This window comes from Acartia tonsa, chromosome 2 (genome assembly GCF_053477335.1).
Source record: "Acartia tonsa isolate MP-2025a chromosome 2, ASM5347733v1, whole genome shotgun sequence".
Classification (NCBI taxonomy): domain Eukaryota; kingdom Metazoa; phylum Arthropoda; class Copepoda; order Calanoida; family Acartiidae; genus Acartia; species Acartia tonsa.
This window is the reverse complement of record NC_137261.1, coordinates 47,206,474-47,234,155: the sequence shown is the minus strand read 5'-3', so window position 1 is coordinate 47,234,155 and position 27,682 is coordinate 47,206,474. Positions and strand designations below refer to the sequence as shown.

The 27,682-nt window shown below is 32.0% G+C and overlaps 2 protein-coding genes and 1 long non-coding RNA gene across 5 annotated transcripts in view; 1 reads left to right on the top strand and 2 right to left on the bottom strand.

The window, feature by feature from the left end:
- Window positions 1–232: 232 nt before the first annotated feature.
- LOC145312013 (anoctamin-10-like) lies at window positions 233–20,380 on the bottom strand. The gene is made up of 24 exons (XM_080151100.1): window positions 20,334–20,380; window positions 19,495–19,601; window positions 19,041–19,116; window positions 18,776–18,842; window positions 18,080–18,146; window positions 17,600–17,684; window positions 17,181–17,285; window positions 16,572–16,692; window positions 13,714–13,784; window positions 12,461–12,546; window positions 12,192–12,305; window positions 11,814–11,884; window positions 7,997–8,084; window positions 6,990–7,040; window positions 6,540–6,656; window positions 5,861–5,912; window positions 5,419–5,458; window positions 5,085–5,142; window positions 4,402–4,520; window positions 3,666–3,756; window positions 2,997–3,082; window positions 2,590–2,658; window positions 1,871–1,951; window positions 233–1,062 (listed from the first exon to the last, which is right to left on the bottom strand). The coding sequence occupies exons 1-24, from the start codon at window positions 20,364–20,366 to the stop codon at window positions 965–967; spliced, it is 1,953 nt and encodes a 650-aa protein (XP_080007226.1). The 5' UTR covers window positions 20,367–20,380; the 3' UTR covers window positions 233–964.
- The window catches only part of LOC145312014 (phosphatidylserine synthase-like), a 17,156-nt gene continuing 9,848 nt past the window's right edge, over window positions 20,375–27,682 (bottom strand). The window contains exons 6-17 of one of the 3 annotated variants that reach the window (XR_013876871.1): window positions 27,227–27,334; window positions 26,805–26,855; window positions 26,444–26,548; window positions 26,018–26,120; window positions 25,688–25,773; window positions 25,067–25,140; window positions 24,436–24,555; window positions 23,303–23,426; window positions 22,636–22,767; window positions 21,418–22,320; window positions 21,034–21,184; window positions 20,375–20,568 (exon numbers count right to left, since the gene is read on the bottom strand). Coding sequence is in view for 1 of the 3 variants with exons in the window: in XM_080151101.1 (XP_080007227.1) it covers window positions 22,198–22,320; window positions 22,636–22,767; window positions 23,303–23,426; window positions 24,436–24,555; window positions 25,067–25,140; window positions 25,688–25,773; window positions 26,018–26,120; window positions 26,444–26,548; window positions 26,805–26,855; window positions 27,227–27,334 (1,026 nt within the window). In the remaining 2 variants the exon portion in view is untranslated. Of the gene's footprint in view, window positions 21,185–21,353; window positions 22,321–22,635; window positions 22,768–23,302; window positions 23,427–24,435; window positions 24,556–25,066; window positions 25,141–25,687; window positions 25,774–26,017; window positions 26,121–26,443; window positions 26,549–26,804; window positions 26,856–27,226; window positions 27,335–27,682 lie in introns of those variants that run through there. The other 2 variants (XR_013876870.1, XM_080151101.1) reach the window with 2 other exon arrangements.
- Window positions 20,455–21,266, top strand: LOC145312018 (uncharacterized). Its single transcript, XR_013876872.1, has 2 exons — window positions 20,455–20,589; window positions 21,025–21,266. It is a non-coding gene; the product is annotated as an uncharacterized LOC145312018 (long non-coding RNA).

Genomic DNA, 27,682 nt, shown 5'->3' with positions numbered 1-27,682 from the left:
TATTCTTTTCTTTACAGCTCGGCAGTTAAGCGGCTGCGGCTGGCACATGTTGAGAAAAGCTAGGGCTGAGGGTTGATAAATTCCATGAGGCTATTCCTAAGAATGGTTTAGACTAAGTGTGAATTGAGAAGGGATGATTGAAAGAATACAATTACTGAAACGAGAACTAAAACAAAAATGTAAAAGTAGGAAATGAAATATATAACTTTAATTATGAAAAATTCAACAAAACTATAGTAAATACTTATATTTAAAATACATAACAGAGGATTAAAATATTCACAGATTTATATATTTTTTGTACATTGGACGGATGTGAATTAGGTTATAAATGGGATTTTAGATTTACACTCTAAATATATTAGTTTTATTTTGATAAACATATTAATATCAATAATGGAAGCATATTTGGTACAAAATCTCTCTCTTGTCGTTAAAGGGTTAGTTCTATGAAGAGGTTTCAATGAAAAGGGTTATTTCCACTAAATAAATTTAATTTTACATGGTATACCAACATATAGATACATGTAAATGTAAATGTAAAAAATGTGTTAGTAGGAAATGAATTTTATCCCTAGTAATTTTCTAAATAATATCAATACTTGAACACAGTGGTGTGCACAGAGTTTTTTCAATACTTTTGACACAACGACATCCACATAGTTTTGGTGGGGGGAGGTAAACCTTGAAGGAATTAAAAAGAGGGATTTTAGTTCTTCCTTATACCTTAGGGGATCATTGAAACCCCCCTACACTTTCCCAGGCCACCCACCCCCCTCTGCATGTTTAGTTTTAATATTCCTAATGATATATGCATTTTTAAATAACCATTTTAGTGATGCCTTACATGTTAGTTATTTATTTACACTCTAAATATATAAACAATAAGAAACTCATCTTGAATCTAACCCTCTACATAAAGATAACTTGACTGAAAGCTTGTGCATATTCTCAACAGGTCAAATCAATCCATTTTCTGTTTGATGACATTATTCTTGAAATGGAAGTCTGTCTTGTCCATTTGTATTTTCACGTGTTTAGCCACATCACTGATCAACTTGTCTGAAAATAAAGATATAGAATTTACGTGGATGTTTTGTCAAGAAAAATTGTCGTCAATTTAGGTTTCCATCATTTATTGGTCAGTTCGTTCATCAAGAAGGTGGGGATAGATGGGGTAAAGGGAATGGGAAACATTATTTTATTTTCTTAGAGTACATACATTGATGATCTGGTGTAAGATCCAGGTAATAATAAATCCATTCATAAAACAAATAGAGCAACAAAAGCCATTTGTAAGGAAACAGAAACAGCAGAATACTTAAATAGTAAACAAATAATAAAGATATAAATAATAAAAGTAATTTTAAAGGAAATAAAATTTCGTAGAAATTTCAATAGAAGAGCGGTTTAGATACTTGCTGTAAGTAAGGGGGAGCAATAATGAGAATTGATATGTAGGATTCATATAAATACAAATTTGTTTAGATGACTATTGAGAGTGAAAATGAAAGAGAGGTTAAGAGGAAAAAGAAAGAAAGAGAAAGTAAAATTGTATACTCAGTATAGTATCACTCACTATGTCATATTTTATTCAAATATTAAAACACTAGCGGCTACGCCCCTAGAGCACTAGGGGCACTTAGGAGGGGGAAAAGTGGACCTCATTTTAAATTTGAGTTTCAAAAGAGTAAAAATTATTTTTTTTTGGGGGGGGGGGAGGGGGTGAAGACACCCTCCCCAAAAATAGTTTAAATTCTTCCCATGACCTATAAGAAGCTTTACTGTAAAGGAGAACAATATCAGTTCAGCGGTTAGCGAGATCCTCAGGGACAGAAAAAAACGTTTACTACTTTATATAATAGGATACCTAATCCAAAGAAGACAAGAAGAAGCAAATGTTCCACAATTATCCATAGAATTGTCCACTCTTGATCTGACGATGTTAAACCTAAAAAGTTTTTTTTGGAACAGGGTAAGAAAACGAAGTAGTGCGTTTCGTCGTGTTTTCACAGTACCTTAGATAGGTTATTTTAGATTATGTAAATGTAAATGATTGCCCCGCAGCTCAGGGGCAAGAAATATGACAAAAGCTAATATGAAAATACGACAAAACCCACTACATTAATTTCTTTCCATGATCCGTTTTTTTAATATGGGTAACAGCTACCTATAGTTTTGAAAAGAATCGAGGTATCAAAAAAACACCCTTATTTTAGAAGAAACATAAAAATCTAAAGATACATGTCTTATCTATCTAATCATTTGACTGTCGTCTATCTATCTACTTTTGGATAACCAAAATGATATAAAAAACTGTCTGCCTGTCTATCTAAATATAAATGTCTATCTATCTAACTTTAGTTGCAGGGTAACATTGAAGACCCAAGGAAACCTGTCTGGCTGTCTTATGTATCTAATAATCTGTCAATCTATCTACCTTCAGTTGCAGGCGAATAATAACGATCCCAGGATACCTGTCTATCTGACTGTCTATCTATAAATTTAGCTACAGGAGAACCATAAAGATGTAAGGCCCCATGTCTGTCTAACTGTCGCATCTATCTAATAGTCTGTCTATCTATCTACCTTCAGTTGCAGGTGAACCATAAAGATCTAAGGAAAGCAACCAACAGTTGGATAAAATACTCAAAATTCCTAAAAAGGTAAAAAAATATAATCAAAACTATGTCTCTCAAATATTTCAGGTTTTCATAAATTCATTCTACTTTTAAAACTAAGATTGTATAATGTTTATATTAAATAATTCAAAGTTTCATGGTATTCTTGTGATTTTATTCAAACAATCTATCAAAATTATTATTTTCTGTAAAACATTCTAGCTAAACTATTTAAAGGTACTTCATTAGGTAATTAAATTTTTTAACAGTGCATAACAAAAATATTATAATTTTGTAGTAGAGAAGTTTATCTTATTTAACATGTAACATAAAATTTACATTGAATTTTTTTTTTCTTTGTTTGAATGAAATTACCTGTAAGCCTAAAGGCAGCATACCAGGCTCCAATATCTCTGATGCACATTGGTTTAGGTTTGTTACTCAGTCTGCATAGCTTATACCTGTAGATAAATTTCAATAAAATGGCGGTCTGGTCAGGTTATATTATCTTGTGTACCTGGCATCACCATTCCCCGCAGGGTTAGGGCGCCTCAGATGTAGCCCCCCGAAAGGTGAGGGCTCGCCGAAGGTGTTACACAAGGGATGATTAACTATACACCTCCCTTATTTTCATTTTTTTAAATGAGGGAAAGAACCAATGGCATTAATGACATTCATTAATGATATTTTTAAATTCAGATATAGGTATTAGGTATGTTCCATGTTGATTAGTGTTATATTACTGTTTAAGCAATTTTTCTCCTATTAGTCCTATGACCATTTTGGTTGATATCTACCCACCCAGAAAGGAAGGGACATTGGATGTTTTGTTACACTAATCCCAAAAGTTTTATATAAAATTTTCTTATTCGTTGTCTTTACAACTTTGTAGACTTTTATTGAATTCGGATTAGTTTGTTCATTAAGAATGATAACTTTGTAAACCGTCATTGAAAATGTACATCAATTTATTAGCTATTGTCTTATCCCTACAAATCCCTATTATCTACCTATGACTAAATCTACTATATATAATCTACTCACCTATCACCCCACATTTCAGTAATATTATTGAGAAGAGCTAGAAGGGCGGCCAATGGGTAGACAGAAATAAACAGGAACACATGTCCAAACTAACACAAAAAAACTTTATTTCATTTGTACTCAATTCAGTATTCTTTCATTTATTTTGTCAATAATTTTCAGAAATATATTTTACTTTTTTCCAGGTAAGGTTTTATCCTAATTATAGAAACTGTGCACCAAAATCAGTGTTGCGGATCCGCATTGATTGTATGCGGATCCTTGACAATAAAAATAAAATCACCAAATTTTTCAAAAAATATTTATTCTTTAATCTCGAAGAGAGAAGAGTGTGGGAGTGAATCAGCTGATCTTAACAAGGTTACCAGATATTTCAAAATTTGTAAGTGACTATTTTATATAAATTTAGGTAGATTTTTCCATAAATTTATACCCCAGGATCCGGATCCTTGGACTCAAAAAAATGCGGATCCTTGCGGATCCGGATCCGCAACACAGATCAATATTTAAAACAAAATGTGGGCAGAGCTACAAGTATTTAGTTTATTAAAAATAAACGTAAAATGATGCTTGTTTCTCATCGCCCTGCTTTGACAATATAAATCACTTGCTTAGCACAGTCTTAGTGTATTTTAAATACCTATTAATATAACCAAAGCATGGGCTCTGAAAAATACCTTTCTGACAAAAAGCAGAGGTATTTTCATTATTAATATAAAGTATTTTTTTTGTTCCTGAAGCCAAAGTTCCATAAAATCGTCATGAAGTCCCTCCAGATGGATTCCATTCAGGCTGTTCAATGCTTCTGTACATCTGGAGTCAGAGTCAGACAACTCGCTGATACCATTGACATTTCTAATCAAAATTAAATTCTCTATTTGTGTTAATGTTTGTTAGTTTTATCGTATCATATAAAGTAGTAAGCTTTTTTTCTTCAGCTTAAAATTTCGATAAATCTTATGGAAGCTTCTTATAGGTCCCAGGATTGTTTAAGACTATTTGATTTTTCTATCTAATTTTGGTTATAGGCTATTTTCCTTATGCTAGGAGTTTAGCCGATGATATGTAATATTATATGGTGGTCAATTGTGGACTCTACCCACAGCATGACCAGCGCAAATTTGAATTTCTTTTTAAGGAAAATCAAAGTAGGCTATTAATATACTAATATAAGTAAGGGTTAAATTATTGTGAGAAAACTCCTTCACATCTAACAGGGCTCGGCAGCCGAGACTATGCTATTTTATTTTTTTAAGAAAGGGATTGCCATATTTGAGTCAGGTTTAGATTTTCTGCTGATTTTAAAACTTTTAAAGTTTGGTTTCTCTGAGGCTTACAGGCGGCTGCAGAGCCCTGGCATCCATACACAACAGTCAACACATGAACAAGGAGAAATAATCCTAATAACTAGGTAGGTACCTCTTTTGTCTTTTTTCTTCCACACCAAGCTTCTTACTCAGTTTTCTTTGTAGTTTAACTAGAGAATTTATAAAAACCATTTTTAAGAGTTTCTCAGTTTCAGTTTTTAGAGTGTTTAACCAATTTTGACGAGAGTAACTTTAATTAGGATCAATTTTTGAAATATCTCAAAAGATTACAGAAGGGGTGCCGGGGGGGGGGGGACTTCCCATCACCTCTAGCGAAGAGGTTAGGGGCAAAACCGCTAGTTTAACTATAAAGTAGTGAATATAAATGTAAGTTAATGAAATTTCTAGGTATGAATCTATTTTAATGTATAAAAATGATTTTTAACCTGAACTAGGTTGTTGCAACAAAAATGGGACAAACACTTCCTAAAAAAATAACATAAGAAAGTTTTCAAGTTTGATAAAAATTTAATAAAGTAAGTTTGAAACCATGCATACATTAGTTGGATTTTCGCAACCCAAGTGAAACCCAACTTTTATATTCGTTATGAAGGCCAACCCAAGTAAAACCCAAATTTTGTCCTCCTTTTGAAGGCCAACCCAAATGAAACCCATCTGTTGTCCTTCTTATGCAGAAAAACCCAAGTTAAACCCACCGTTTGTCCTACTTATGAAGGGCCACCCTATATAAAGGAGGGGCCACCCCTTAAAAAGGAGGAGAGGGTCCACCTAGCGTAACTGAGGAGCTGAAAAGTACTGCATGTAAGTTTGGAACATAGGTAATACCTTATCATTTTTATAAAATAATATAGAGAAGTTACATCTAACCTGGATTTGATTGACAACTTGTTGAACCAGAAGAGTTGTAAACAATTGAGACCTATACAAATTTTGTTTATTGTAAGTCAATGTTTCATTAGAAAAATCGATGGTTATCCGTATTTGTTTGTCAAAAAACGCTTAAATCTCCTCATTTTACTTTCTTACCTATGCGCAATAAGAATGTTTATGGTCCTCCTTCTCTAATTTATTCTTACATTTTTAGTAGCAAATCTACTGTATAAATCCAATTCAATGTCCGTCCATAGACACGAAGTAAGGAAAACGAAATTTTCTCAGCTCCTAATTTAGGATAGAAGGCTGAAACTTCTTGTCAACATTTTCATCATTATGGAGCATAGTTAACTAAAAAGGATACATAAATCTTGGACTACATTTTAGCAGGTTTTTGGCTATTTAAATTTTTTTTGCACTTTTTCCCATAACTATCTTTGAGGTTTTCAAACAAACAAAATGTGTAGGTATAATAATATTGTCATAGTCTGTGTTATCACATCAAAATGGACAATATTTGACCAATAAAGGCGAAGCTTCCCTGTTTAAAATGTTTGGTGTATTTAGAGGTAGAGAGAACCATATAGAGAACATCAGTGCAGAATGAGAGACTGACAGTATCAATTTTATAGTAGCTAAGCTACTAATATTATACATTCTAAAATGAACTTACTTCAATGCCTTCAAATCTTTGAGGTACATGGCGGTGTAGAAAAGACCTATGAACGTGTTGACAAACTCAAATATCACCAACTTGATGGTTATGTGCGTGTCATGCTGTTCTTGCGTTCTAAATCAGGGAAATTGTATAAAGCAATGTCAAAATAAATCGAAAAAAATTTAAGAAGCGGAATAAAACAATTCCTAAAACAGATGTTGGTTACAGAGGTTCTAGATAAAAACAGATATTTGAGAAAAATTAGATAAAAGCTATCTTTGCTTTTAATGTTGCATTTAATCTAAGGACTGATTAAAAACAATGTTAGAACAAAAAGAGGAATAGTGAAATGTAAGACTGAGATTATCCTCTGCTTGGAATTTTTTAAGTGCACCAAAGATTTAGTTGTAAAAAATATACCTAATGGATTGTGACTATAAAAATGAATAATCTGTAAAAATTAACCTGTGATTTTCCCAGATTGTGAGTTTTCTGGCAATCTTCAAGTATATACTGAATATTGGATAAAATATGACATTTCTACTTGATCATGTAATTAGAAATTAACCAGAGATGGATTCTTAAAAAACTTTTTGGCTCATTGCCTCACTGAAATTAGTGAGGCTCGCTAAAAATTTTTGTGAAAAATCCTCCAAAATTGCAAAAAAATCTACAAAAATTCAATAAAATCATAAAAGGGTTATTAACATTTTTATCATTTTTGTAGTTTTGGATGATTTCCACAAAAATTATTAGCGGACCTCACTAATTTTAGTAAGGCAGTGAGCAAAAAACTGTTTAAAGAATCCACCTCAGGGTTTTTTAAAATAACACACAGTGTTGTGGATCCGGATTCGCAAGGATCCGCATTTTTTTGAGTCAAAGGATCCGGTTCCGGATCCTGGGGTATAAATTTATGGAAAATTTATATAAAATAGTCACTTACAAATTTTACAAAGGAGGACATCATCTCAGACATTCTCGTGATGAGAGCCAATCTTTAAGGTTTAGATTTAGACTTGAAAATTTAAAGTATTTTTGACTTCGAGATTAAAGAATAAATATTTTTTGAAAAATTTGGTAATTTTATTTTTATTGTCAAGGATCCGGATCCACACTGACCAAATTTGGAGGATCCGGATCCGCATACAATCAATGCGTATACGCAACACTGATAACACAGGACATTTGGATTCTATAAAATGGAGTTTATGGCCTTTTAAAAAAGATTTTTTTTAAAATTGAAACTTATTACATACATATCAATGTATGCGTTTGTAATATTTAATTGTGTAGGACATAAAGAAAAAAAATAAGCAATATTAATATTAATAATGAGAAAAAATTCAGTGTAAATTAATGAAAAAAACGTATATTTTTAAACCGGGTTTATAGTTTTTCTCTTATACCAACCCATTGTAAATAACTTATATAAAATTTTTTTTTGTATTTAATATTTTATTTTATTCCTGTTGAAGACAATAATAAGTAGACTATATCCAATAGAAGGTAAGCTTGTTAATATTGTGGTAACCAGATCAGATGATAACTCTCCACTTTCTAATGTTTAACAAAATTTCAAATAATACTCAAGTAACAAGAGGTCTGATTATTATTATTATTATTATATCTATTATAATGATACTCGCAGCTGGCTAAAATAACGATACCAACCTCCACCCCATCCCCTCCAACTGGATGAACGAACTAACAAATAAATGAGATATACATACATAAGCAACTTTAATTGACAATCCAAGAAAAAGGACAGACAGCAAAATTAAACTCTTTCTTTAAAATAAACGCTTTGCTAAAGTCTAAGCTTCGAAATTGCAGAATATACCCAACATAACTTTAAAAAAAACAATCGATATTTTCAGTAGTTTCAACTTTAGGTAAGACCTTTGCTAGGTTATTATATCGAAATAAGGGGGGGGGGGGGCGTAATGACATAAGCTCTTAAACCGTGAGCAAAATGGTCTAAATATTGAGCTAGACCCTTCAAACTTGGTATATAAGCTTAGTCCTATAGGTATTACATCTAAATGGCAAAAAATCAAAAAAAAAAATTTTTTAGGTTAGGTTAGGTAAGAAAAACCCTGCGGAAATGGGGTTTTTAGGCTTTTTTTGGTCTATTTTGATGTGGAAACTTGCCTTCAATTTTTTTTCCTTAGGGTTTTAACTTAAATACACTGTATCTATTCATATGGACATTATTTAAGATGATTCAGCAAGTCGGGAACCGACCCCAGGGGGCTAGGTGGGTGGCCCGCAGGGGTTAAGTTCATTTTTCCCAATATATTTGTTGTGATACATCAAATTATAGGTTTTTTAGGTCAAGGAACTCAAATTCAGAGCTAAAATAAGCATTAGACTAATCTGAAGCTAGCCCCAGCGGGCTAGGTTGGTGGCCCGCAGGGGTTAAGTGCATTTTTTCTAATATATATCTTGTTATATATCAAACTATAGGTTTTTTAGGTCAAGAAACTCAAATTCTGAGCGAAAATTAGTATTAGACTGACCTGAAGCTAACCCCCCCCCCCCCGGGCTAGGTTGGTTTTCTGCAGGGCTTAAGAGCATTTACCTAACCTAACCTAGAAACTTTCTTATATTTTCACAGGTTTTTTTCTTGAATAAACTGTGTCTATTAATGAGGACTTTATTTAAGATGATCCAGCAAGTCGGGGACCGACCCCAGCGGGCTAGGTGGGTGGCCCGCAGGGGTTAAGTGCATTTTTCCCAATATATATATTGCGATACATCAAATTATAAGGTTCAAATTTTAGGTCAGTTAACTCAAATTCAGAGCTAGAATTAGCATAAGACTAATCTGAAACTAGCCCCAGCGGGCTAGGTTGGTGGCCCGCAGGGGTTAAATGCATTATTTCCAATATAGATCTTGTTATATATCAAAATAAAGGTTTTTAAGGTCAAGAAACTCAAATTCAGAGCTAAAATTGGCATAAGACTTACCTGAAGCTAACCCCTGCGGACTAGGTAGATTTTCCACAGGGCTTATGTGCATTTTACCTAACCTAACCTAAAACCTTACTTATTCTTTTTGGTTTTTTCCTTTAATAAACTGTGTCTATTAATGAGGACATTATTTTAGATAATCCAGCAAGTTGGGGACCGACCCCAGCGGGCTAGGTGGGTGGCCCACATAGGGGTGAAGTGCATTTTTTCTAAAGTATGTGTTGTCATACATCAAATTATAGGTTTTTTATGTCAAGAAACTCAAATTCAGAGCTATTTTAAGCATTAGACTGACCTAAGGCTAACCCCCGCGGATTAGGTGGGTGGCCTGCAGGGGTAAATTTTCCAAATTATGTGTTGTTATACATCAAACTATAGGTTTTTAAAGTCAATTTGGAGCTAAAAAAAGCACAATAGCAACCTGATGCTAGTTTTTTTGTGGTATGTGGTATACATTAAATTAAAAAATTGTATCCTATTAGCATATTAAATTCTTCCACCGCTAACATTGTACTATCAAAATTGAAATTCTCTCAAATATATGAAATATAAATGTAGTTTAACCAATTAACCAGGAAAAAATATGCAGTTCACTAAATTAAGTTCAAATGCATTTCGTGAAACTACCCCTTTGAATTTCTGGACCTAAAAAACCTATAATTTTATGTATGACAACTAAAAATGCACTCAACCTCTGCGGGCCACGCGCCTAGCCTGCTGGGGTCTTAAATCTTAAATAATGTTCTAATAAATAGACACAGTTTATTCCAGAAAAAAACCATAAAAAAAAACAAGTAAGGTTCTAGGTTAGGTTAGGTAAAATGCTTTTACGACTTGCAGGCAACTCACCTAGCCCGCTGGGGCTAGCTTCAGATTAGTCTGATGCTTTTATTAGCTGTAAATTTGAGATTCTTGACCTTAAAAACCTATAGTTGGATGTATGACAACACATACTTTAAAAAAAAATGCATTTAACCCCTGAGGGACACCCACCTAGCCCGCTGGGGTCGGTCTTCGACTTGCTGGATCATCTGAAATAAGGTCCTCATGAATGGACAGTTTATTTGAAAAAAAACCTAAAAAAAAATAAATGTAAGTTTCTAGGTTAGGTTAGGTAAAATGCACTTAAGCCCTGTGGGCTACCTTTCTAGCCCGCTGGGGTTAGCTTCAGATTAGTCTAATGCTTATTTCAGCTCTGAATTTGAGCTCTTTGACCTAAAAAACAAAAAATTGGATTTATCACAACATATATATTGGGGAAAATGCACTTAACCCCTGCAGGCCACCCACCTAGCCCGCTGGGGTCGGTCTTCGACTTGTTGAATCATCTGAAATAAGGTCCTTATGAATGGACAGTTTATTCTAGAAAAAAAACCTAAAAAAAATAATAAATGTAAGTTTCTAGGTTAGCTTAGGTAAAATGCACTTAAGCCCTGTAAGCAACCCAGCTAGCCCGCTGGGGTTAGCTTCAGATTATTCTAATGCTTATTTTAGCTCTGAATTTGAGTTCTTTAACCTAAAAAACATATCATTTGATGTATCACATCATATATATATTGGGGAAAATGCACTTAACCCCTGCGGGCCACCCACCTAGCCCGCTGGGGTCGGTCCCCGACTTGCTGGATCATCTTAAATAAAGTCTTCATTAATAGACACAGTTTATTCAAGAAAAAAAACTGTAAAAATATAAATAAGTTTCTAGGTTAGGTTAGGTAAATGCTCTTAAGCCCTGCAGAAAACCAACCTAGCCCGGGGGGGTTAGCTTCAGGTCAGTCTAATGCTTATTTTAGCTCTGAATTTGAGTTTCTTGACCTAAAAAACCTATAGTTTGATGTATCACAACAAAAATATTAGGAAAAATGAACTTAACCCCTGCGGGCCACCCACCTAGCCCCCTGGGGTCGGTCCCCGACTTGCTTAATTATCTTAAATAATGTCCATATGAATAGATACAGTGTATTTAATTTAAAACCCTAAGAAAAAACAATTTAAGGCAAGTTTCCACATCAAATTAGACCAAAAAAAGCCTAAAAACCCCATTTCCGCAGGGTTTTTCTTTCCTAACCTAACCTAAAAATAAAAATTTTTGGATTTTTTTGCCATTTAGATGTAATACCTATAGGACTAGGCTTATATACCAAGTTTGAAGGGCCTAGCTCAATATTTAGACCATTTTGCTCACGGTTTAAGAGCTTATGTCATTACGCCCTCCCCCCCTTTATTGTCCTATAATTAGCATTAAGTCATTCATCTTTTCCTCAAGAAGTTTCTTTACAGTTTTTGATTATATTATTTGAGAATTATTATTGCCTGGATCAGTAAACCATTCCAGCACGGCGGTCTCTATGCTCAGGTAGGCAAACATGAAGAATAAGGCCAAACTAAAATGAGGAGTTTTATTCATTTGAAATGTAATAGATATTATTGCTGGTATAGAAGGCGCGAGGGAGAGTAAATTGTTGAATCACCATACGGCAAAAGTAATGGTCTAAAAAGAATTTGCTGCCTAAACGCAACTAGTTTTACATATTTTTTTTTCTCTTACTGCGATTTTTTTTTACAACAGCTGCAAGCTGCTTCTACTATTTACTATTCTTCTACTATAGATATATAAAGCTTCAGGCGGACGGACAGACAGTCAGACATCGTTCTACTTTGTATTATAGATAAGATCTAAAATTAAATTACCTAAGACACGCTATTGTAACAGGTACAGAAACCATAAATATTTTCTTTCTTGTTTTACTAGTTGGATAGTACATTTCTTCACGACCTGTTACCTCACTCAATATCAACTCACCTCTAAAAAGAATTTTTATTCTTGAAGGAAAGGGACAATTGGCTGTTAATAAAAACGTTTTCTTATTAGCTGACAACAACTTTGGGGAATTTCATTAAATTTGATTGGTTGGTGCATTAAGCGTCATCCACTAATTGTAATCTACAGAAAAATTAACCTGAATTCAGGACGTGGTGGCTTATGTCTCAACTTTCCAGAAGAACCCCAGTTAAAAGAATGCTCATTACTTCTCCTCTTCCAAAACTAAAAATAACATTATATTTTTATATTTTCTAACTTTAATTTACATTTAAGTAAAAATTATAAATCAAAGATCAACAAATATAAAATATGGAAAAAGAATCCTTCATGCTTTAGGCTTTTTGATAGAACTCAAAAAATTTTAATTTGTGATGCTTAGAAGTTTTTATACATAGAAAAAATCTAGGTTTAGATATTAAACTAAATTTCGAAGTTATAATATCATATGATAATTTCAGTAAGGCTTACACACGGCTGATGCGCGGCTGCCAAGCCCTGATATTTAACCCTTACAGATCGGGGGGGGGGTCATATTGACCCCCCCCCCCCTCTATTTTTTCAATGTCATTTTTTTTGTAGGTAAGATAGAGAGTTGTGACTTCATGACTTTTTAAGTTTAGTAATTACACGTCGGCAAGAGTTGATTTTATTAGGATATCTGGTCTGTGTCGGTCATGGTGTCCGGTCAAAGTCGGTTGGGTAGCACCAAAATTAAAAAAAATTCTAAATAAATCTTAATTTCTACATTATGACTTTGTATATAAGGTAGAAACCTAAAATTTTTTTGGTGAATATCAATGACCTTATGAGAAAAGTGGTGTTATGACCGTTTGACCGCACCCTGACCGACTTTATGACCGATTTTTGTCTGGCTTTTACTACAGACATATATAATGAATATCGTGGCTTCTATTACAGCTAGAGACCTATAAATTTTTTTGGTAAATCCTTGAGCAATAATAAACAGATAAAAATATTAATTGGCGCCGCCAACCGCCGTTTTACCGCCGTAACCGCCGAAAATGGCGGTTTCCATTATTTTCCGTTTTTTGGCGATGATCAGAAAAAGTAATTTTTTTGTTATGAAAAATAAAACTTCGTCCTAAAATTTAGTCATCCTAGCTGCAAAATTGGCCGCTCTACAGCTGTTTTAAAATTTAGCGGCTGGCCGCTAAAAAGCGGCTAAGGAGCGGCCTGACCGCTATGACTAGAAAAAGTAATTTTCTCTAAAAATACACATGAACCACCAGAAAAAAATTTTACGTCTTTATCTGTAACAGAAGCCGAGATAGAGGGGGGGGTCAATATGACCCCCCCCCCCCCCCCCCCGATCTATTAAGGTGGGAATAGGGGCCCGATCTGTAAGGGTTAAAAAAAACATGAATTTACCTCAAAATAAATTGCGACTGATAACACCACAGACAAAGAAAAAACAACATTACTCCAAACATGATCTATACCTAAAATATAATAATAAGTTATACTACAGCAGTCGCATACTTCTCAAGATCACAATGCAGACTAAATCAAGAGTTTGTATATTACAAATAACATTTTTGAAGTTATAGTAAAATAAAACATGTAAGATGATTACTAAGTAAGAAACTCCTTCCAGAATACTTATTCAATTTTACTTGGATGGTAGATTTTCCGACAGGGTTGGTAAAAAAACAGTTTTTTTAAAAAGAACATACCAGTTTGTTTTTTTTTGGTTTAAACCGGATTTTTTTTTATAAAAAAACCAGGTTTTTGTTTTTTTTTAATAATATCAAAATTATGGTATTTTAATTTAGTATAAAGTTAATTATCTGTATATTTTATATATCTGTATGTCTCTATTTCACTGTGTCTACTGTTGTATGCTATTAGATATAATCACCAAAGTACAAGATTTAGATTAGATTAGATTATATTTATTATTCTTGGGTGTACATACATAAAAAAAAAACAAAATAATAAATTAATTACCTAAATGAATATTATATACATTTATATATACAGTCAAATTTTATTGATATGGTTAATTTATAAAAAAAATTTTCTTCCCAAATGGCAGTTTCCTAAAAACTAGGAAGTATGCAGTAATGTGTATTCACACATTGTTTTCATACAGGCCATATAAATAAGACAAAAAAATAGAAAAAAAATAGAAAAAAGATAATAAGCAATAAATAAAATCATATTGGAGAGGAAAAAATGATAATAGGAAGGATTGATTAGGGCATACAAGTCTCACACCATTATTGCAATAATAGAAATTTAAAAAAAAAATTCAACAAATAGATTTTGATAGATTTATCAGATTTTAAACAATATTGAAAAGAAATATAATTTTATCTACATTCTTGACATAATGGGTTGTTACACACTAAAGTTAAGCTTGATAACAAAGATTCTTTTAGATTTTTTTATAAATTTTTTCTTGATTGATTGTGGGTTAATAAATCATTATTACAATGGGTATTCCATAATTCTTGGAAATAATACTTAGGAAATCTTTCAATAGATTTAAACTTCGGTTTTTTAACATAAAACATATTAGAGTTTCTAAGATTTCTGGTATGTAATTGATTACGGCGAAGCCATGTACCTTGAAAGGAACTTGGTAGCTTACTGTTTATAAAATCATACATAAATAATAATTTTAAATAGTTAGCTGATGCATGTAAAGGAAGGACATTCATTTTTTTAAATAAAGGCATTGTGTGTGAGATGCGTTTCTTACTAAAAACAATTCTTATTGCCTTTTTTGCAATTTAATTAATGGTTCCATAGTAGATTTAAGACCACAACTCCAGGCAGGTAAACAGTAAAGTAAATGACTATTTATAAGTGAGTGAAAAAGCATTTTTTTGCTATCTAAATTCAGTATATGTTTAGCTCTATTTATAAGAAATAAGGAACTAGAAATCTTTTTACGTAAATGTTCTACATGATATTTAAAATTTAAAGAAGGATCTATAAATACACCTAGGAATTTAATTGCAGGAATATTGCTACTTGAATTGACATAATTTAAGATTTTTATTTTCTCAGGATCAAACTCATTTTCATTGTTAAAGTTTAGCTTAATATTAAGAGCATTCCAATCAATAGTATTTTCATTTTTATTAAATATCATGATTTTAGTTTTATCAGGATTTAAGCTCATTTGATTACTCCTAAACCAATCAGATATCTTTTTAAGTTCATTGTTTAATTTCAGTTTTATCTCTGTAAAGTTTTTACCAGAAATTAAAAAATTACTGTCATCAGCAAATAATAGGGTAAATAAATCAGTACAGTTTTTAAGATCATTTATGTAGATTAAAAATAGAATTGGTCCTAAAATAGAGCCCTGTGGGACACCTCTATCTATGTTCAGCTTTGTTGAGTCAGTGTTGTTTACATGTACAAATTGCTGTCTATTACTTAAATAATTTTTAAACCATTCAAGTTCAACGCCATTAATGCCAATTTTTGACAACTTTTTAATTAAAATAGAGTGTGGAATTGTATCAAAACATTTTGCAAGATCACAGAAGACTCCAATTACAGTTTTATTATCGTTTTTTGCTTCAGCTATATAATTTAAGAGGTGTATTACGGGGTGTATTGTAGACTTTTTTGATTGAAATCCATACTGATGTTCAAAAATGATATTATTTCTAATCAAATAGCACGACAGTTGTTGATAAATGACTTTTTCTAAAACTTTTGAGAAAATAGCTAATAAACTTATTGGCCTATAGTTTGATGGATCAGATTTTTCATTAGAATTATTCCCTTTTAACTTAAAAATAGGTATAACTTTTGCGATTTTTAATTCAGAAGGTATTTTTCCAGTTAAAATAGTTTGGTTAATGACATGAGAGAGAGGAAGGGCAATGACAGAAATTATTTTCTTTAAAAAAGAATTTGACAGGCCAAAAATGTCCATACTTTGTTTATTTCCCATTTTTTTAACAATATCTATAACTATATTTGGGTTTATTGTATGCATTTTAAAACTGGAATTATAATTAGGTATATAGCTACACGGATCAATGTTAGAAGGATTTATTTAAACTGTTAAAAGAATTTTATATCAGGTATTTAGGTTTTTGACACTTATTTACTGTATTATTTACATTATAAAAAGATATGATAGGCCTTTGTATAAATATTTTTTTAAAAACCATCCCCACCTTGGTTTTTTAAAGCCTGGTTTTTTTAATGCCAACCAAGTGGTTTTTTTAATTCCAACCCTGTAAAATGGTAAATCTAACCTGCATACGTCTCTAGAAGATACTGAATTCCTCCGAAAACTGCAACAAAACTCAAGAACTTTGTGTAGAGACCTTCAAATGAGAAATACAAAGCCACGGATTCTCCAAAGTAATCACGAATCTGAAATGCAATTTAAATGAAACAATAGATTTATTATTACGTGTGGATCTTGCCTCAGATTATCAAATACTCTGATAAAGTGTTACTCGCAGGTAGATGGCTAAAATACGATACTTATCTCCTACTGGATGAACGAACTGACAAATAGATGAGGACCATATTAGCAACCTAATTTGACGACAAATTACCCCTCTCAATATATCCACGTATATCCTTTATCCATGGTTAAATAAAAAGTCTATGTTACTTTGTATAAAACTCTACCTATAAACCCAAACATCAAACTGATAGCTGCAAAACTAAACAAATCCTTATATAAAAGTATCAGGGTATCTGGGCCTAAAGGCCTCTACGCCTACGGGAACTACATTTTTTAGTGTAGAAGCTATTATAAAATATGGAGTATTTCTGTCTGTATTTACAAGAAAAAAAACTGTTATGTAGCTATTACTACGATTCTTTTATTAAAATTTATCTTGTAGTAAAACCTCTTGAATTGGTGAATGAAATATCTGTTTTCTCCAGTTTTTGTTGTATAAATTTTGTAAATCTTCATCATCGTGACAGGGTATCACCTCTATCAAATGTTTCTCCTGCGTAAAATAAGTCTATTGCATTATTAGATTTTGTCGCACTTCATGTGTAGACGACGTACAAACTTTATTAAATGCTGTAAATTAAGTTCTAATAGTCAAACAAAATATCTGAAATAAATGAAGCTTATCCTAATATAAAAGTAAAAGAATTGTCACCACCACCCTCCCAAGAGAAATAATCGCCTCTAGAAAAAAATACCAAACCCCCACAAAAATTTCATTTTAGCTCAACCAAACAAATCCTCAGTCGACTAACCCCCCCCCCCCCCAAAAAAAAAAAAGCTACTAGTGATCTGATAAGTTTATGATACCTCATAGCTTGAAACAACAGGGGCTCCTTTAAGAATCTTAGATCCATGTCCTGGTAGGGTTGTTACTCCTTTCTCAAAATGAACTCTGAAATTTGAATTTTATTGGTACTCATTCAATAATTTAATGTAATAATTTGGCTACGCCCCTAGAGGCCCCAAGTTGAACTTTAGGGGGGCTTGAATTCGAACCTCCATTTTTATTTCAAAATTATGGGGGGAAATTTTTTTTTTTTTAAGGGGGGGCGGCTGGGGGAAGTTATGTTACATAAAAAAACTTCTTACTTCTTTATATTATAGCAATGGATACTTATAATACCTAATGATATCGAATTATAATTCATAGTCTCATTATATATTAATTTTAGCCATCCTATAGGTATTCAATTTGATTTGTAGATTTCTGACTTGAGAACGTTATTAATAATACCTACCTAGTTATATCATATCAAGACTTTAAAGAAATATTTATCAAAAAACTACCTGTTGATTGCATGAAGAATACATCTTTGTACATCAGATAATGTTAATGGTCCAACTCTACCACTGTCTGAAAGAAGTAGACAAAAATAACGAAAACAGTAATAAGTCAATGGATTTATTATTACTTGGATTTTACACGATTGTTACAATTAATGAAAGCAGTAATAACTCAATGGATTTTACACCAGATTATCATGTACTCTAATAAAGTAAGACTTGTAACGGGCTAAAATAATAATCCCCCTCCTTCCCTTTACCCCATTCTCTTCCCTCCTACTGGATGAGCGAACTGGCCAATAAATGACAGGGGAATTGGCAACCAACCTATTGACGACAATTTTTCCCCTGTCATAATATTCTAAAATCTACCTCCATTGACAATTCCTTCATAAACTTAAACGATATTTCAAAGTTTATAAGTAGTGTGTCAAGAAATTATATTTATGTAAAAAAGAACAATAAAAATATCCACAGAAAACTGTATGTATAGTTATTATACAAATCATCAATGCATTTATGTTTTTTTGCAATAAAAAGCAGTCTTAGAACAAATTTCTTTACAGGAAAAAAACATTAATGCCCACCCATTTATTTTGCCTTTTTCCAGAGTATATTTACTAAACGAGAACGTTAAAGCTTAATAGAACAAGTGTTGCATGAATAGAGTAGCCAACTATTTTATCTAATTAAACTTACAAGGAAAATCTTCGATGTTTTCTTCGGTGATAGGCCTAACAAATCCATCTGAATCTGTTTTCTTAACCTGTTTAGGTATAAAATACGAATTATAATGAATAAGTTAATTTCTTAATACAAATAATATCATACATATAAATTTCAGTCGTCTATCCTTAATAGCAGTCGAGAATAAATTCCAATTTTTGAAAATATCCAAAATCTATTTAGCAAATGAACTTAAAGTGCTAAAATTCGACAAATACAAAATTCTTTGAAAACTAACCTCTATGTATTCAGCTATCTTAAAGATGTGTTCATTTGTAGCACTGACATGAATTAAGGTTTCTGGATATAATTCACTAAAAAATAAGTTTATTAAAACCCTTTATAAACCTTATCAGTCTTCATAAAACTACGATATAGTCTTCCTAAATGAATGCAAAATAATAAGGAATTGATTTAAAAATATTGTATTAAAGTTTTAGTGTATGCAACTTAAACTTAAGGCTCTGAAGGGGAGTGGTTTCTATGTGTCATAACTCCAATATAAGGTTGAGGGCGACGCAAATTTCCTCCGAATAGCCCAAAACCTGCCCATGACCAATACTAAACCTCCGTGAACAATCAGTCCCTATTTCAGAGATCTTAGCAAACAAAAATGCAGACAAGAGATTAAAAAAAAGGAAAAAGATACGACGATTATGATATAATAATAACCCTGCGGGGAGTAGTCCTACCTTGGATTTTGAAGTTCAAGTTTGAGTCCGCCCCCATTTTCTTGCCATGGCTTTGATAATTCATCAATAATAAACTGTAAGGTTTCGTCGCAGCATTTTCTCCGTACCTATGGAATTTTATAGATAAAAAATTCGTTGAACATTTGAACCGAAGCTTTACTATGAAAAGGGCCTGTGCATCCGTACGTCACGGTTAGCTCCTTTCGTTAATATAGACATTTTAGAATTGTCCTGTCGATTTCAAACTTTGCAAGATTATTCATGTAACAGTTAGATAGGATTAAAAAAGCGTAGAAACTCTATAAATGTTACTAGAAAGTATGTAAGTCTAGAAAACTAGACAACAACGTAGGTCTAGACTCTAGACAACAACTTTTTGTACAGTAAATATTATTATCCTATTCAAGTTATTTTTGGAAATTTTTGAATGATAAAGGTTTGCTTAATGAAATAGTCCAGAAATTTTCTTGCTAATATTGGAAGGAACTAGAAGTGACTGAATTAAAAAAAAATTCTTCTGCTCAGGGATCTTAAGGGATAAGACAATGACCGATAAATTGTTGTACATCCCAATGATTATATACTACATAACCTCTTTTGTAGATTACAATTAGTGGTTTAAACGTTTGGACACTCAACTTAATGGACCAACCAATCAAAATTCAATAAAAATCCCCAAAGTTGTTAAGATAACGAATTTAATAAAACATTATCATAAAACTTTGGGGACTAGTGTAATTAACATCCCAATGTCTCCTCCCTTCCTTTGATTCCTTTTAGACGGGGGGTTTTGTGTCTGATTAACCATCTAGGGTATTAAACCTGTTGACTTCACTTACCTGAATTAAAACGTAAGTCGGCAAATCAGGCATTTTTCATATCTAAAATAATATTTCATTATCAGGAAAAAAACACAAAAAATCTTCCAATTTAATATATTTATGTTATAGATGATGTCAAAAAACAACTACATATAAAAGTAAATAATGTCATTAGATAGATATATTATCTTTGAATTATTATAATATAGATTTTTACATAAAGCTCAAATTTAACAGGAATACAAAGTAGGCCCTTAGTTTGGGTATGGGAATGGTACCCGATTAAAACCTACCTTACCGCTTAAGCAAACAAAAATAATCATTAAAGCAAACTGTATTGTTATTTTACTATTTTAATGGATTTAGAATATACGTGGATATTATGAAAGTGGGCAATTTGTCGTCAATTTAGTTTTCTAACAATACATGGAACCTATTTATTGGTGTTTTCGTTTGTTTAGTAGGAAGGGAGGAGACTGAAAAGGTTGTTAGTGAAATGGGGGTGGTTGGGGAGAATCGTTATTTGAGCCAGCTACAAGTTTCACTTTATTAGAGTACAACATGATATTCTGGTGCAAGATTCAAGTAAAAAATATCGATTGTTAGTTTAACTTTTTAAAAAGATGGAGGTAAATTAAAACTTTTTGAAAAGATGGAGGTAAATTAAAACTTTTTGAAAAGATGGAGGTAAATTATAGATATTCTTCAGGTACCATACCACTGTCCCATATTTTATTTAAATCACATAAAAAATATCATTGGCACACATTTTTATTTTTTGATTTAGAGAAGCACATTTTTTTTTCAAATTTGGCATTTTTATTATTTTACCCCGAAATCATGTTTTACAAAGCTTTACATCACTCACTCTTTAAGTTTCATTTTTGACAATTGACATTATGCACAATCCCGTGGAAACAAAAAATTCTTGCATAAAAAAAGATTTTATAATATCATTAAAAGTATGGAAATGAGAGTATTTATAATAAAAAAAAGTTTTAAAAGTTATTGAGGTATATAAGTATACAACTAAAATGCCTTTTAGTTTTTTACTTAAACAGGTAAAATTAATATTTATTGTCAATTGAAAAAAGAAAATTACATGATTTGAAAACACAAGACTATAAGTAAACACATAAATGTAAATAGGTAGGTATGTATTTTTTTTAACATTAAACTGAGCAGAATTTCTGAGTCACAAAATAGTTTTATTTTCACATATTTTACCATGATATTATGCATAAAAATTTTCTTAACAAACATGATATAATGATTAATAGTACACTAAACTAACACATGCTCTTATCACTTAAAATTCAGGAATAAGGAGCATTGCATTTCATGAATATCAAATTACTGCGACAGGATGATTTATTTATTAGCATCTTATTGTATCAACAGTGAAAATAACATAAAAGCAAAAAAAATCACTATTTTCGACTTGTACAATCTTGGAATAAATATTTTTTTTTTCAGATGCATTATCCCTTTAGCCTTCAGGTAAATATTATGATAATAAGAAATAAAAATAACGTTCACGTAATAAGTGAAACTTCTCTTAGAAGTTAGAACATATTTAAACAGTCTGTATTACAAATTGTAATTTTATGTCGTCAATAACAATACAAAATCTCTTTGTAACAAATATATTTGACACGATAGTTACAAAAATTCCCAACAAATAATGAAAACTTAAGGTTTTGCACAAAAGCACTTAATTTCTCTTTTACCTAGCTATGAAATAGTGGTTTAACAGTTGCGTATAAAAATTAATTGTCATTATTATTAAATTTCTGTATCTGTATTAATATTAGTTTTTAAAGAAGCATTAAGGTTCAGACCAAAATAAATGACTAACAACTCCCAAGTGATATTGTATTTTTTAAGGAGGCAACTGCACCCTTCTCCGTCTAGCAGAATCCACATAATCCACTTTCTTAGCCGAGTGTCTGGGGCTTCTACGCACAGGTTCGTTGTCACCCAACAGTCTGCTTGTTATGTCAGGCTAAAATATAGTATTAAAATTGTCTAAACAACTGTGTTGATAGTGATACGTTGTATTGATATTAGGTTCTACTTTTTATGATATATCCCTTCTGGTTGTCCCATACCTTTTGTTTTAAGTATGAATCCCCCTCCCTCCAATGCAATGTAAAAAATGTCTTTTCCTTAATTATAAATATTTGTTAGTAATTCGCATTATCAAATGTTGTAGGTACCTACCTTCCCTTGGTGCTACTTCTTATCCCCTAGAGGCCAAGGGAGAAGTACAGAAGACCTAACTGTAAATTTTAATTTTAAATAACAAAGTATTATTTACCTGTCCCTGTTCCCACTCGCTGGGCATATCCGACTGATCCCCCTCATCCTGGGAGCTATGCCAGGCGTCATCCTGCTGCTTTCTTTCATACGATCCTTTCACTGTCGTCTTAGAGTGACGGTACTTGTATATCTAACAAATAACAGGGAATAAGCAACACTAAATAAATCTAGTTAGGCATAAAAGTATATGTCGTGGTTATATTTTCTCATACTATTCAAGTTATATATGCAGTTGGCAAATTAATGATGGTACCGGGCTATCACTTAAAACTTTTTCTTGAACACCGAACCGCCCCCATCCCCCTTCCTCCAACTAATTTTTTCCTAGCCTAACGTCAAATAATAAAAAATACTTTTTGTTAATTAGTGGTCTAGATGAAATATGAGGGCAACCCCCCAAATAACTCAGATGTAAAAAACATGTGTATAGCTTTGAAATCAATTAATATCAGTTCTCAGCCTCAAGAAAATATCATGTATAGAATCGTATTAGTCATTTTACACGAATATTGAAATAAAAATCATAAAATTGATACCAGGTTTGTTAGCCCGGGCCTTGGACCGTTCGGGGCTAACAAAACTTGTTTTAATCTTTTTCATTTTAATATACGCGAAAAGCAGACTATAATACCATGCGAAAAATAACTATTATAAACTTTGGTTACCTGTACACTGACAAAAACTCCAAGACAGGTGACCAAAATATTGAGGCAGAACCAGACAAACAGTTTGGATATCTGGGTGTGGGAGAACAGTTCCAACCCGAATTTTACCACCAAAATAAGCTCACTGAAGTAAAAGAGGTTTATTTTGAGAATATTATCATTACTAGTTTTATTTCAGACTTTAATATTTTAAGTTTTGTTCAACTCCCGGCATTAGCATTCGTTCGTTTTTGGGAAGGTAATAGGTTAAAGACAGACGTTATAATTTATTCCTACTGCTGCTAGGTTAGATGCGCGACATAAATATTTGGATAGGGGGAATGCATTGGCCCATAATAACAGGCACAAATCATTACTATGAACTTCAACTATTAGGACCTCCAGACAAAGGTCGTGTAATCGTCTTAAGTAAGGGCGTTTGATCATTTAATCAAGCACATCATTATCAAGAGTTGGTTCAGAAATCAGAGGTGCACAAAAATCAATGATAAGAATGTTTATAAAAGTCCGTCAGTCAGTATGTATTTTTGTGTTAAATTATCCCTGTCAATCTGGTTTTTGGGATTTTTGTAGTTTTGGTGTGGGATTAAGCTAGTATGTTGATAGTCAGTTTGGATTTATTTTAGCTAGGTATCCCTCCCTCCCTGATTGATTGATTGATTGATTAGCCATAGTTTCTTAGGGTTTGGGCCTATGTAGTCATGGAGTAGGCTGAGCCACTTTTGTATAGCCACTAGGGCTATCAAGCTCCACGTTCAAGCACATTATGACTTGACCCGCTGTCTCATGAGAGCTACTCATTATTACCTCACCCTGGTTTATTTAAATAAATAAGAAGCTAGTCCAGTAGGCCATCAGCTGATCATATGATTTTATGTGTTATCTATTGATTTTTAATTTTATTGTATTTTAGTTGTATGAATAAAAATGTGTTTTATGTTCACCTAGACTAAATATATGGATTATCTTAGATTATCTATCTAATTTTGTGTTTGTTTTGAAAGCGTAGCTTCTCTATAATTGGTTTGTCAGGGAGAATTAGGTATAACATTAGTTATTTATTCGTAGGATAAATAATGAGGTGTTATTTGATAAAAATTCATTTAATGCTATGATGAAAATTAAGTATGTACCTGAATAAAATCATAGTAAATACCCAGAGCTGTGTCCCAACTCGCTTACACTGTGGATCAGTAATGTAGGAGTAGTACTGACGAATTGTAGGAGCTGATATCAAGCCACTCATCAGGATTCTAAATACAAAATATATTATTATATTATATCTCACCTAGATATAGAAAAAGTTTCTACCTACTTATTACAGGAAAGTTTATATGTAATGATTTTAGGTTCAATCATAGAGAGTTCCTAAATATTTATCCTATCAAATTAAGTAGTAAGGTTTTTTGGTTTGCCCATTAAAATTTCGCCAACTAAAACTGATTGGGTTTTTACATAATACGGAATCTTTAAAAAGGTCCTGGATGGTTTAAGGCATTTTTATTTTTAAATTTAAGTCTTGGGTTGTTTTAGGCTATTTACTGTTCCCTCCCTACCCCTTCAAATAGAGCCTTTATCTAGAGGCTAGGGGCAAAGTCTGCAGTACATAATCTTGACACTTCCTCAAAAATAATAATACCCTGTATGTAGGTATATATTTTTTTTATTTATTTAATAGGTACTTTTAAACATTTAAAATATTAAGAATTTTAGATAAAATACCTCTTATAACATGAGTTAGGTATTTCAATAAGATCAAATTACCTTATTACACAAATAGGATGTTCAGCGGGCATTGGAAATATATGCTTGATAAAGAATGTGTTCAGCTCAACAATCTAAAATATTTCAGGTTTATATGTAGAATCTTTAGAAAAAAATTAGGCAGATACTTTGGTATGATCTCCAAAATATATTTTTTTGGTAAAAAAAATAATCATTTATTTTTAATTTTCAGGAGCAAATCAGAGTTTCCCTCAAGTAGGTAAAGCATAATTCCCTTCCTACTTTTGTATGTTTCAATGCGTGTGCAGATTAAGATATCTAAAACAGCTATTGCTAGTATTTTCTTTTGGGTATAGAGTCTTTATTCGGATGAATATTGTTGACTTATATCTTCCAATAAAAATAGACTTGCAAATTCAACCCCCAAAAAATATATATTATTTGAGGCATTACCAGTTACATTTCAGAGACAATTCGTTGGCTTAACATCTTTGGAGACTTTTATTAAATTTTGATTGATTGGTTCATTACGTTGAGTGTCAACACGTTTCAACCAATAATTGTAATCTACAGAAGGAATAATTCTATACGGCATTATTGGGGACATCGAATTATCGGCCATTATCTTATCCCTTTGGATCCCTGGTTGAGTGTACATACCTGCCAAATAAGAATAAACTGAGCAATACCAATGATTCTCATATAACCAGAGCTGGGATCTAACCAGGATACAAGGGTCCACGATTCTAAATAGATAATTATTATTAATTATAGCGGAGTTTTAGATTAAAAAAAATAGAATTATAAAACGCAGTAAATAACCGTATGTTAACCTAACTGAGACAATTGATGTATTAAAGATCCAGTTCAACTATGCTCAGAAAGATAATACCTATTAATCATAGAAATATATGAGCATGAAAAGGAAAAAAAGACATTTTATTAAACGCTTGGCAAGTTTTATAAAGTTTAAGATACTAAGTTACTAACCTGGTGTAAATTGAAGCAGGGCACGTTTAAATTTTCCTTTGGTAGTTCTAATATTCTTGATACTCTCCCACTTAAATTCCCGCATCTCAAGAAACTTGCAAACCTAGGAAAAAAATAGGCATTAATTTATCTAGATCTAGGGGAAAATCATCCCTTTTGATCTTATCTTTAAAAAGAAATCTCTTTTTTAGGGGTCAAACTGTAAAGTCAGTTTTTATGTCTTTAGAAGCAAAAACAAATAAATTACGGTATTATAACAGTCAAAATAAGATTTCTTTTTTATATCTATTTTTAAGAAGCTTTCAAATGCTTGTTTAAAGCATTATATATTATAAGTTTGTAATTTCTATGATGTTATTGAATGTTACGTACTAAGCACCAGGTTTTACGGTAATTCTACATACTGCATTTCCCTTGTTATGATACCTGCATCCCAGTGAATATACCCAGACCATTGCAGATTAAAACATCCAGGATCATGTTGTCCCACCAACATTCATAGAAGTTGGGTAACAAGTGTCCAAACATCATCTACAAATACAAAATTTAATTTAGAGGTTTTTATAATTATGGCTATCAATTAAATTGCCAAAAACAGTCGAGCGTTTAAAGATATGATTTTATTTAATAGGTAGGTAGAGATCATCACAAAACATAAAAATTAAGTAACTTTAAAATAAATATTGGCAACTTACTTTTTATTACATATATCTAACTTAAATAATGATAGACGAACAAGTCCTTATTCATAATAAGCATAGTTTAATCATATCAAATATTTACTGACCTCAGTAAGCTCCCACATGATAGAAATTGTCCATAGGATTCCATAATGTCTGTTATAAAATTATGATATAACTTACATTTTTCAACACCCTATAAATGCAAGAATCATAATTTTAAAAATATCCCAGATAGCCAGTTTAAAAAAACTGCTTTCACCTTCCGGCGACCAGTACAGGGGATAAAATATTGGTATACTCATGTACACCAACAATTATGACCAACTCAATTACTCCTTCTGTAGATGAAAAATATTGACGGAATAGTTTGAACACTTTTACTTTTTGTAATCAAATATTTTTTTTAACAAAATATTTAATAAAAGACATCATGTTATCTTTGAACGTACTTTGATAACCTACTTTACTTTCTTCTAATTTGATATTTGAAATCTATATGATAAAAGTTATTTATATCACAATTCCTAATAACCAGAGCCTTCATGCCCCAGCCCCAGTAGTGACCAAATGCAAACCAGTCCAGATGTCCCCACAATCTGTCCACAGTTATGTCCCAACAATCTTGTCCATACTCCTAAATCATTAACATTTTGATTTTTCTATGGGTAGGTACCAGCATATACCTACCTACTTAAGTGTCTGTAAAAAAAAAAATACTTTTCTATGCAGCATTTTACATGTTTCATTTTTTTAACTTAATAAAAAATGAATTTTAAGATAAATAATTAAAAACTAAAAAATACCGGTGATTTCAAACATCCTAGCGAGCACCCTCACCCCTGGTTGTAACCTTGAACTTCCGGGGCTCACCTGTTCCCAATAAAACCATTCTGGCCTAAAGTAATCCCAAACAGACGAGAAACTACCCCTCACCCCCGAAATCAATTAAATTGAAAATAAAGGAGGGGGGTTATGTGCAAAA